We start from the raw sequence: 13,040 nt of genomic DNA on the forward strand, positions 1-13,040 counted from the left end.
GTTGATGAATGTAAAGAGGCTGAATTTGAGAAGGAGCATTTGGTAGAACGGTCTGAGAACGTTCGAAGTTATGATTTGGAAACAATGACATTAGAGGACTTTTTCGATTACTTGGAAATGAATTTGCGTAAAGAGATATATGAGAAATCAGAGAAGATCATTTTGGGTATGGAAGAAAAGGCTCGAAAATGTCGAGAGTTTAAGCTTTCAAGAACTGAAAACATTAACGTTCAATGATCAAATTCATGATAGAGTAGAGTTCTTTTGTTCATTATAAAAGATGAGAAATATAAGTAAATCTAGAACCTTGGTGTTCATGGGATTACTTGAAGATTAAAGGTGGATTAACTAATTAGGCTTATGATATATTAGCTTTTGTTGTGCTATATGCTGATATAAACAGTAGACCGAAACGAGAATAACCACCAATTTTCCTGTCGATGTTGATATTCTTTTGGTCTTATATGAAATCTCTTGTTCCATTCAATACACAACAGAAATCTGGCAATTTTTTGGCAGTCTTTTGGTATACACATTTGACTGCTTAGACTAGACCATTCACAATGGGTATACAATGCCCTTTTTATGTTAATGTGGACTTTAAAAACTCTCAAAACGCCTCAGTGGTCTAATATCTGAGGGTTCAAGCTACTCAATAGTCATCTACTTTTTCATTTGTTCCAATGTAAGCTATATATCCAAGAAATACCAATGTAGGTCATAAAGACTTAAGTGATGTATCAATATAAATTTACTAAACTTGTTAACCTGAAAAGTAAAAAAAAGGTATATTTTGGAATTTGATTTCGCAGATTAAGTTGTTTCAGTTGATGAAATGTAAACAAAAGTTGTTTAAAATCATTCACTAAACGCTCGCCAAACAGATTCGACTGAAAATTAATAACTCGTTCCAATTTGATTGTTGACCAAAAACTAGCGAACTTTGACTTCTAGATATCAGATTTTGTGATGTTTATCAATTGAAATTGATGGTTGCTACAGCTTATACGAACATCAAGGAACTATAATTTATGCTCGAATTGAATTGAGAGTGACTAGATTGTTCCGAGAACCTCATGGCCATGAGTGTTTGGTTTTAGCGAAGAAAACACACTCAAAATCAATGAATATGAGCTTGATGTTTGGATACGATGATCAACAAACATACAGAAAATGATAAGAATCACGAATCTAAGTTAGTTGGTAGCATAAATTTGGAAAAACTGTTAATGATATGAAGACGAAGATGAAAATGACCGGTTTAGCAGGTAGCAGGTTACCTTTTGTATACATCGATACAATTTACATTGGCAGTCTTTTGGTAACTTAAATCTAATATCTTATCTTGTTCCATTCAACATATAACAGAAATCTTGCAATTTTTGGCAGTCTTTTGGTATAGTCTTTTGGTATACGCATTTGACTGCTTAGACCATTTATAATGGGGCATACAACGCCCGTTTTATCTTAATGTGGAGTTTAAAAACTCTCAAAACACCCCAGTGGTCTAATATACCGAGTCTGATGGAAATATTATGAATTGAGACCGTATTTTGTTTTTTTAGAAGACTGAAAATATAAATACTACTACTACTACCTTTGTTGCATCTAATATAAGCGTTCACGACCGCGTTATTGTTATCCCCGACTCCCCTGTTGTGATCAAATATCTTTTTGATTATTTTGAGTTCAAATATTATACAATCGTCATAATGGTGCTAACATGACAGTATTTCTATGCACTCCATCCGACCATTATTCTGTAACTATACATAGACGTAAGAACTTAAAAGGAACCACTTCCATTTCTTTCTGCTACGACATCTTTGTTTTTGTCTTACACATTAACTTGATCAAATAGGAAAGCTTTTAAATTTAAACTCAAGTTTCGCCATGTGTGTTGTAACATTACAACTTAATGAAATAATCAAATGAACAAAAGAACCTTTCGAAAATACCTGAAATCCATCAGAGATAAACCCTAGTTAGTTTACATGAATGTTACAACCATCAAAAGTTACATACTGAACGTTACAATGTGGCAATTTCTTCGAGATCCTACATCCAAAACTTGGGATGCTTTGCCAATCAAAAAATCTTAGACCAAAGAATACTAGTCAACAAACGGGTTAGTTTTCCCCCTTCACAATTTCCATGTCCTGCAATTCAGCCACCAAACGAGCATACTCCCCTTGTGCATCTTCCAATTCTGTTTTAAGCACTACAACCTGCAATTCATACATAGGATGAACCATCAAAATTAGTTTAATTAAAGGATTAATGCATTAAACTTCTGTGTAACTTTCAACCCATCGGACCCATCTCTCTTGGCTAAATTTCTTTATTAGACACGTTTGAGATAAAACATAAATAATTCAAGAAAAAGTTGATTATGCATTTGTCTCAGGTATACAAAATAAAGGTCTAAACAGTACCTTGTGCTTAAGTTCTTCTTCTTCCTTCTCAAGCTCAAAGCATCTGAAAGAAAAAACAATAAAACAACAAATCATAACCTCACCATGATCATGTAATTCCTATTCCTAAAAATATATAAAATAATATTAAAAAGAAAAAAAAGATATTGTTAGATTATTCGACGGTAAAGCAGACATAAATAATAAGTATACTCACTGGGCTTTGAGTTTTTTGTTTTCATCTATGACACTTACTGCCCCTCCATTGTTTTCCAAATCAATCTACACATAAAGAATCATCAAATATTATATATTATATATTATATTAATTAATATAAACATGAATAAATAAAGAATGACTATTATATTATATTATTATATATTATTTAATAGCATTACCGAGTTAGTGCTGACATTAACCACTCTGCTCCCCATCCGAGCATCCAACTGGTAACTTTGAGACTCGTCTATCATTTTTCTTTTAATATGCGACCCTTTCAAAAAATAATAATGACAAGACATGATAAATAAATAATTATTAACATATAAACAATGTGATTTTAACTGTATATATTTGTTAATTATTATACCTTTTTCAAAACCGGGAGGGCAGCTTGGTATTAATTCTACTGGTTTAACAAAAGGGGAATTAGAAGAAAGAGCAGCCCTGTTGTTCACATTAGCTATAAATGGCGGTGGTTTTTTGGCGGGTCCCGAATTAGAAATAGGTTTCCTCGGAATACATCTATCGACAAGATGCTGATGAACAAAATTAGCTGAAGCCGCGTTTTCTGATGGTGGACGCGCTTTTTTCTTAATTTGGTAACCAATAAGTCCACAATGATAATCCCTAAATATTTTCAATCATCATTAAAACAATCTTTATACTTCGCCTTATAATAGTAATAGATATAGATATAGATACAGATATAGATATAGATATTGCTTACCAGTATTCCCATGTCATTTCTTTCAAGCGACTCACGAGTTTTTGATAAACAGACGTTTTCTCAAAATCTTGTTTATTGTGAGTAGGTTCAATAAAATTTGTTTCAAGAGCACCTACAAAAGAATTTGTTTTTAATAAAAAAAATTTTAAAAAAAATCACGCCCCGTTAAAAAAAGCACCGCCATACACAAACTCTTACCAACAACACCTCTGCCTCGACTGTCAGCATATTGGACCACTGGATGAAACGGCTACAACAAAAAGAACACATCGATGTTACAAAAAAAATTGATATCAAATGATTAACATTAATTAATTCTTCAAATTAAGTTACAGGGTAAGAGTTAATTACCAGTATCAAACGATTCTTGTGGTAAATGTTAAAGCCATGAATACTCACATTTGGAGCATCCTTATCAAACCCTATTGTTGTAATTACCGTACCCTGAATCGATAATCAAATACAACTATTTTAATACAAAACTAAAAAAAAAAATAAACAAAAATAAATATTTGACTTTTTGTTGACTAAATTTAATACAAAACTAAAAAAAAATAAACAAAAATAAATATTTGGCTTTTTGTTGACTAAATACAACCTCAGTTCGTCCATCGCTATGAGGTTTATACATGATATATTCAGTATGCTTCAAATCGCTTGCAATATTATGATAGATAACCGTTTTCCCTCGCAATACCATTGAAAAACTATCTGGTAGTTTTAAGTACAAGACTGATAAGTACGCCTGAAACATCATGAGATATAAAAAATTTAGTAAAAATATTGAAATTGTAAAAAAAAAATGATATGTATATTATAAAACTGAAGACTTACGCGCAGAGAACAACGGAGACGATTAGCAATGTGTTGTTCAGTTGCTGCGAAACGGGATGTTTCTTTCACTTTACCTTTTCCATCCCACGTAATACATATATCCTGAAAACATATTTGTTTTAACAAATTTTCATAATTTACACTAAACGAAAGAATTACATTTTTACTAAACCTATATAAACTTGACTGGTGAAAAAGAAAACATTATACAAATCTTGAATTACTTAATCATACTTAACGTTTTAGGTTAATTATTATATAATTATTTAACGTTTATACCTCAGGATCTAAGTCAAAATCAAGCTCCATTTTGCCATCACCATCAAGCCATAAATTGTATATGATGACTTTTGTGCCATGAGCACCAACATTTTCAAACTACACACATCAAAAAAATATTTATGTTAAAAATAATAATTCCCAGTAGTAAGATAATAAAGGGGTGGGACCTACTTGTTTCAGTAGTTCCTCCTCTGTTGAATACGGAGACCATTTCAAAATGACAGATAAATTTGAATTCGGATTGTCGTTATCCACTGAATGTAACGGATCAAAAGAACTTGTCATAAAATTGTACTGATAGTGAACCTGCAATTTACAAACACTTCACATTAATACATCTATTTAAATATGTTAAAAAGGATTTTTTTTTTTTTATTATTTTAATAAACAAAATGTATTTAATGATAAGAAAATGACTTCTTACCATTGGCACTACTATTCGGTCATAGCCTGATTGAGTTAAAAATGTATATGAAAGAAGACCGATACTTTGGGTCAACGTGCTGTACATTGAAAAATTCAAAGTCAAACCTCAAGAAAATGGAATGTCAATGCAATTAAATAAATATTGCTGCAGATGAGAAGTCAACAAAAGTCAAACCTTCCAGTTAAGTAGCGGCTGAAAACTATGACATCTGCTCCAAGTCTCATAGTACTGGTCTTAAAACCATTTCCATCTGAACATGTCTACAAGTCAACCAATCAAAATGAAGAAACAAAAATAAACGAGCACGAAAATTACTAAAAAAAGTTTAATTTCAAGACCAACATACACTTTCCAATCGCAAACTTTGACTTTTTATCTGAAAACCCGAAACTCAAACAATGGCGCATCGCTTCGGGATCCATCCCGCCCCCATCATCTAAAATAAGCAAAGATAAAGTTAGTATAACAAACTCATGTGCCAAAAAACTCTAAAGTATGACAAGAAGACTTGACCCGTTACAATATTTGTATACAAAAAACAAAACAACTAAAATCTTCACATCTTCATTTATTGTGTTTACATTTGTTTACTTCTGGTGTTCCAGAATACAATAATATCAAACATAACCTAAACACAATTTTATTCCTTAAAAAAAATCGCCAAGTTCAGATTTTGTAACAAATCAAGACTTCATCAAAAGAATTTACCTTGAATAAGCAATGCTGTAGATCCATCTTTTGGATTAATTTCTTTGTCTATAATTACAAAAGTGGCTTCGTTATGTATCTGCAAACATGAACATAAACATAAAGCAAGCTGTAACAAAAAAAAAAAAAAAAAAAAAGTATGAAATAAAGTTCATTACCTCATCAACAGCATTATCAATAAGTTCAGCTATGGCTGAAAAAGTTTACAGATAATTTATTACACATACGAAGTAACACTGTATCTATCACTATAAAAAAAAAAAAAAAAAAAAAAAAAAAAAAAAAAAAAAAGTTGAAGCTAAACATACCACCAAATGCCCATTTGTGAGACGTAGCATTCGAGTGCAGAAACTTTGGGTGTATATGTAGATAACTAGAACCCGCTGTCATTAAAAAAATAAAACGTTAAAATACACATTACAAACAAAAGCCAAATAATTTCACATCCTAAATCACATAAAAGATGAGTACATTTGGCAGTGGACTTTCGAGTAAGATCATCATTGTAGGCCCCAGCTTTCCAAAATTGTCTACAAACAGGTGCAGCACATATTGGTGATGTTGTACAAAGGCTTGCATCGTCTACGGGTGATTGTTCATGGTCCAACACACTTGTACGACTAGAACTTCTGTTTTCTTCAGATTCATTTCTTATACCATTAATCTTTAACCTTTTATTCAGGGCAGAATTTGTATGATTATATTCACCTAAAATTGTCTCCAGTTTAACATCCTCTTCGATATGACCAATATCATTTAAAAACTCAGTAATGTCCATCAAGATTGTTTCATTCACTGCAATGGCACCCGAAAAAAGGATTAGTTTATTGCCAAAAAACGGCTATCCTGACCATATCTAGGGTTAGAAAGATTCAGATATATCCTTTTATAATTTGTAGGCCAATAACACACTAGTTGGTTATAGAAATGATAATTAGGGTTGCCTAATTCGTAAATTAGGGTTCCACTATAGATACTAAGCTTGTGGCTTAGGGATCTATCCCTAATATTCGTTCTTGAAGGATTCGTCCTATATTAAGCATTGGAAGATTAGGGATCTCTAATAGTGGATTATGCCCAATCGCCCCATTAAGATCGTTATTTTAATGAGGGTGGGTTAATTACGGTAACCGGACCGGAGTTTTGAATTGTATAATCACACTCATTCGGATATCCATTAAAATGTAGATATTCGTTTGTTCAATAGTAATATAATATATAAATAGAAAATCATTATGATATGATAAAGTTTCACCTTTTACAAAATAAAACCATATGAATATGAAATAAAAATTTCGCTGATAGTTAACTGACCATAGATCTCAGATTTAAAAACAATAAGAAATAATATCTACAAGATCACACTAATATTAGTTGTAGATAATCAGATGGTGCATCTATATTAGAATGCATGTACCCTAAAATTGGCTTCAAAAAAAAAAAAAATAAAAAAAAAAAAATTCAAAAAGAAATGCAAAATCAAAAAAATTGTTAACAAGTGCTAAACTATAACAATGTAGCTCTACTCAAGCCATCTTTAATTAACAATCTTTATAAATTACATAAGGCTTTTGCAATACATTTTTGGTATATTTTTAGATTCGATTAAGTACACTACAACATACACACACAAATCACTTCCAATTTCAAAATTAGAAAAAATTAGGGTTTGTAAAACCCTAAATAGATAAAAAGAATAAAGATGTAAAATTGTAACAGTTACCGGCGATCGAATGACGTCGGAGTAGTAGGATAGCGCACGAGCGGTAGAAAAAAGGGATTTTTTTTATGACGACAGACCTTTTTATGAACCGGTGAAGATGAACGGAGTTTCAATGGAACGGGGAGTACATAAAGCAATAGTCACCAACTAAGAAGTACTTGTATAGTTTGACAAAGTTTGACCGAAACAAATCTTTAGAGTTGGATTATAAAAAAGATCATATTTAAATGTCAATATTAGTATAGTTTATACATGACAAACGGGTTAGGTCGGGTTGTTTTGAGTAACGAGTCAAAACGATTTTGAGTTGAAATGGATCATGGATCAAACGAGTAAAAATTTTATTCAGATTAAAGTCAAACACAAAAGTCAAAAAGAATTCAAATTAAAGTCAAACACCGAAGAAAAGTTCTCGCGCAAAGCTCGGTACGACGACCAAAATGTTCACTACGACGGCCAATCTGAATAATTAAATTATTCAACTTAAACTAGAAGATATCAGAGAAATCTCAGGATGAGTCGTCGGCTATAATTAAAGAAATGATTTACGCGTTTAAGTATTTGAGGAAAAAATTCTCAGAATCTCCTCAGGTCGGCAGCCGAAAAGTCAACGTCGATGGCTAGGGATGCCAATGGATACCCGATCCAGTGGATATCCATCCGATCCATCCGATTATTCGTGGATATGGACGATCTAAATGGATATGGATATGGATGTGGATGAAAAAATTTAATCCATGGATGAACCCGCTTTCACCCGAAATAACTAAATATATAAATTTATCACTCAAATTAGTATCATTTATGTAATGATATTTCATTAATTATATTCATATTCATCTTTCTTTATATTTTCTCTAAAAATATAACTTTCTTCTTATATTTTGTTTTGTTTAAATAATCAAATGTATCTATCGTGCTTTGGTGGTTCAAATGTGATTCCATGTAACTAAAAGTAAGCAACTTACATGTCGATATCTTTACACATTTAATAGGTTATCTATTGAATATTTGTTATATAGATTAGTAAAATGTGACTTTCGGTCGCATAAACTATTAAAAATATTACTTTTGATCGTATATAGTGAACCACCGCTTATAATTGTTAAAAATAAAATAAATTTAAACGGATATGGATAATTATCCATTAACCCGCTTCACCCGACGGATATGGATATGGATGGATGAAAAGTAAAAAAAATAAATGGATATGGATATGGATACGCCTCACCCGATCCATATCCGATCCATTGTCATCCCTATCGATGGCTGAGCGTGCCAGCTGTGATACAAAAGATACTTTCCTAAACTCAAGACAGCGACCAGAAAGCTCAAGATTGCGGCATCAGCTCCACCGACTTACTGAAGCCGGCAGCTGGCTTGCCAGGCCGATGGCCGAATTTTTCCTATATAAAGGAGGCTTCGGTTTACGATTTGAAGAGATTCAGTTTACATTGTAGTTTAGGTTTTACTTTCTGTTCCGTTTTCGTTTCCATTTTATACCCAATTTACATTCGAGCATTGTTCTTTCATTATTCAGAGTTATTCATGTGCAAAACCGATTGTAGTGCTTTTTATTTAAGTTAAATGAGCCTTGCGTCATTGATAATGCTAAAAATGAACACATATTTCATAGCATTATTCCTCAAGAAAGACAAGATTTTAGTTGCAATTGTTCTATTTACAAGTGATATTCGTTTAAATATTAAAAGGTGAAGACAAAAGACAGATTCGACAAATTGAAGACACAAAGGTCCAAAAAGCTAAAAAGTACAAGATACAATCAAAAAGTTTCAAATTAATGATGAGAAACGTCTAAAAATGACAAGAGTATAAGACGCAAAACGCAAAGTACACGATATAAAATAGTACGCAAGGACGTTCGAAAATCCAGAACCAGGACATGAGTCAACTCTCAACGCGCGGCGTAACGGACCAAAAATTATAAGTCTACTATGCACAAGAATATAATATAATATATAAATAATTATATTAATTATTTATATTTTATATTTATATATATATTATGTCGGCAAAGCTAAGATCCAAATTGGAGTGAGCTGGAAATTCAAACTCCGCGAATCGCGGAGTTTGAAGGGGAAATTGACCGCGACTCGCGGAGCACTCAAATCCAAATCTGCCTATAAAAGGCAACGCATTTTGATCGTTTTAAATATCCATCCATCTCTCTATCTCACATACGATATATATATATATATATATATATATATATATATATATATATATGTATATATATATATATTTATATTATAATTTTAATTTTAATTTTAATTTTTAATAATAAGGGTATGTTAGCGGGTGTAAGTCGAAATTCTGTCCGTGTAACGCTACGCTATTTTTAATCATTGTAAGTTATGTTCAACCTTTTTACATTAATGTCTCGTAGCTAAATTATTATTATGCTTATTTAAGCCGAAGTAATCATGATGTTGGGCTAAAAAAAAAATACTAAAATTGGGTAATTGGGCTTTGTACCATAATTGGGGTTTGGACAAAAGAACGACACTTGTGGAAATTAGACTATGGGCTATTAATGGGCTTTATATTTGGTTAACTACATGATAGTTTTTTAATTTTAATATGAAGATTTACAATTGGACGTCCCTATAAATAACCATATACACTCGATCGGACACGATGGGCGGGGTATTTATATGTACGAATAATCGTTCATTTAACCGGACACGGGAATGGATTAATAGTCTATGGAATTATTAAAACAGGGGTGAAATTATGTACAAGGACACTTGGCATAATTGATAACAAAGTATTAAAATCTTGGGTTACACGCATTCGATATCCTGGTGTAATTATTAAACAGAGTAATAAAACCTTGTTACAGTTTAAGTCCCCAATTAGTTGAAACATTTAACTTCGGATATAAGGATAATTTGACGAGGACACTCGCACCTTAAATTTATGACCGATGGACTGTTATGGACAAAAACCAGACGGACATATTAAATAATCCAGGATAAAGGACAATTAACCCATGGGCATAAAACTAAAATCAACACGTCAAACATCATGATTACGGAAGTTTAAATAAGCATAATTCCTTTATTTTCATATTTAATTGAACTTTTAATTATCACATTTTTATTTATTGTCATTGTATTTAATTGCACTTTTAATTATCGCACTTTTTAATTATCGTACTTTTTAATTATCGCAATTTTATTTCATCGCACTTTTATTTATCGCAATTTCATTATCGTTATTTACTTTACGTTTTAAATTAAGTCTTTTATATTTTTAATATTTTACATTATGTTTTAACTGCGACTAAAGTTTTAAAATCGACAAACCGGTCATTAAACGGTAAAAAACCCCCCTTTTTAATAATAATATTACTTATATATATTTATATTTTTTATAAATTAAAACTAATATAGCGTTTAGCTTTGTTTAAAAGATTTCCCTGTGGAACGAACCGGACTTACTAAAAACTACACTACTGTACGATTAGGTACACTGTCTATAAGTGTTGTAGCAAGGTTTAGGTATATCCATTCTATAAATAAATAAATATCTTGTGTAAAATTGTATCGTATTTTATACCCCTTAGCTTTAACATCAAGTATTTTTGGCGCCGCTGCCGGGGAACGCCGAAGCGAAACGCCACACAAAAAAAAAGATTTTTATTAAGTTTTATTTAGTTTTTGTAAAAATACATTTTTTTTAATATCAAAAATATAAAAAATTAAAACCGAAAAAAAAATTATATATATATTTTTCTAAGAGTTTTTTTTATATTTAAAATATATAAAGTTTCTTGTTTTTATTTTAGTTTTTAAAATTTAAAGTTTTTTATTATAAATATTAAAACAAAAAAAGAAAAAAAAACAAATAAATAAAAAAACTGATACCTGTCGAAACTTGACCTGTCTCTTTTGAACCTTCAATCTCCGCGACTTGCGGAGGTATTGAACTGGGTTCACCGCGACTCGCGGAGCCGCCCAGACAGGTCACACAGAAACCCTAGTAAGCATTAATTACGGAGTATTTATTATTATTATTATTATCAATTAGGGTTAATTAGTTTAATATTTAATTTAAGTTTCAATTTAATTAGTAATAATTAATAATTAATTATAATTAGTTTATTTATATATAAAAATTAATACTTTTATAATATAAATATATAAAAATAATATTTTTATAAAATTAAATGATTTTATCAATTTTAATCTTATTTTTATTCTTGTATCTTTTTAATCGTTTATTCGTAATTTTTGTATTTTTATCATTCGTATTTAGTTTTAAGTTTAGTATTTTGCCGTAGATTATTTATAGATTTTTAGGCTTTGCCGTAAAATCCCTTAAGTGCTTATTCCTTAGACTAAGATTTAGGTGCTTTAGAATTTTGCGACGCCGTTTTTCGCGCTACTTTCTTATTTTTATTTTTTCGACGCCTTTTACCTATGTATCAATTATCACTCCAATTAGTAATCTCAATTTGCAATTTTAATTTTAAGTTAGTGATAATAATAAGGTTGGGTTAGTCGAGTGTTTTAAAGTTTTATAAGTTACTCTTTTTCTTTCTTATTTCTCCAATTTTAATTTTAATTCCGACGCGCTCTTTTTCTTTCTTATTTCTCGCTATTCTAGTTTTTAGGACTTAGAATTTTCTCTATTTCTTATCTAAATTTCTTTAAATTGCGAAAAATTGTTTTAAGTGGTTAAATTGATAGACATCAAAATTTTCTGGTTCGTAGTAATAGTTGGATTTGTACGTGGACCGGGTTATTGGAGCCAAACAGTACTCAATTATATTGAGACCAAACGAATCATGCCCCTCTGCTGCATCTTTTGGCTATTCGAAACGTGGGCAAAATCAGAAAAGTCTATTAATTGAATAACTTATATAATTTTTCTTTCTTTAAAAAAAAAAAAAAAAAAAAAAAAAAAAACTTATAGGATATTCAGTGAATGCACCAGGCAAAACGTTCACCACCTTTTATACGTTCACCACCTGTAACTCGATCAAGACATCTAGCAAATATTGTCGCCGTTGATTTTCCTTTAGAATCGTCATCCAGTCGACCAAGTACTCCAATTCAAATTTCCGATAATCCATTTTTTGAACCCGACCTCACAATTGAGAATCCGAAGAATATTCAGGGACGATTCATAGATCCTGAACCATTAATTTTTCCTCCGGAACCACCAATCATTCAAACAGAGATTGTTGAAGAACGAACCATTAAATCAGAATCCTCTAGTGATTCAGATTCAACAAATTCAATCATGGAGAATCTGGAACCTCTAAGTATGGAAGACCGAATGAGAGCTAAACGCACTGGCCAAGGTCACGCAATTACTCATCCAGACATTAATGCGCCAGATTATGAAATCAAAGGACAAATTCTACACATGGTGACTAATCAATGTCAATTTAGTGGTGCGCCTAAGGAAGATCCAAATGAACATCTTCGTACATTTAATAGGATCTGCACACTATTTAAAATAAGAGAAGTAGAAGATGAACATGTAGAAACCCGAAGTAATCCTCCCGGACGAAGTCTTCAACAGTTGGTCCCATTGCGATGATCGACACCAAGTAAGGTCCTTAATATGAGCTATTGCACAGCGGAAGACTCAATTCGTACCTGAGAATAACATGCTTTAAAAGGTCAACATAAAGTTGGTGAGATATATAGGTTTGATGCTAGCAGCGT

At 31.3% G+C, this 13,040-nt stretch overlaps 1 protein-coding gene across 1 annotated transcript; it reads right to left on the reverse strand.

The window, feature by feature from the left end:
* Positions 1-1,896: 1,896 nt before the first annotated feature.
* On the reverse strand, positions 1,897-7,472 carry LOC139866133 (protein MICRORCHIDIA 6-like). The gene is made up of 20 exons (XM_071854265.1): positions 7,339-7,472; positions 6,087-6,410; positions 5,924-5,998; positions 5,774-5,808; positions 5,616-5,694; positions 5,254-5,343; positions 5,082-5,157; positions 4,905-4,983; positions 4,652-4,786; positions 4,478-4,576; positions 4,199-4,300; positions 3,963-4,109; positions 3,716-3,808; positions 3,563-3,614; positions 3,365-3,476; positions 3,005-3,264; positions 2,814-2,908; positions 2,632-2,696; positions 2,436-2,478; positions 1,897-2,228 (listed from the first exon to the last, which is right to left on the reverse strand). Exons 2-20 carry the CDS (start codon positions 6,391-6,393, stop codon positions 2,130-2,132), a joined length of 2,043 nt encoding a protein of 680 aa, XP_071710366.1. The 5' UTR covers positions 6,394-6,410; positions 7,339-7,472; the 3' UTR covers positions 1,897-2,129.
* Between the last annotated feature and the right edge of the window lie 5,568 nt (positions 7,473-13,040).

The sequence above is a fragment of the Rutidosis leptorrhynchoides genome, chromosome 9 (assembly GCF_046630445.1).
Source record: "Rutidosis leptorrhynchoides isolate AG116_Rl617_1_P2 chromosome 9, CSIRO_AGI_Rlap_v1, whole genome shotgun sequence".
NCBI classification, from domain to species: domain Eukaryota; kingdom Viridiplantae; phylum Streptophyta; class Magnoliopsida; order Asterales; family Asteraceae; genus Rutidosis; species Rutidosis leptorrhynchoides.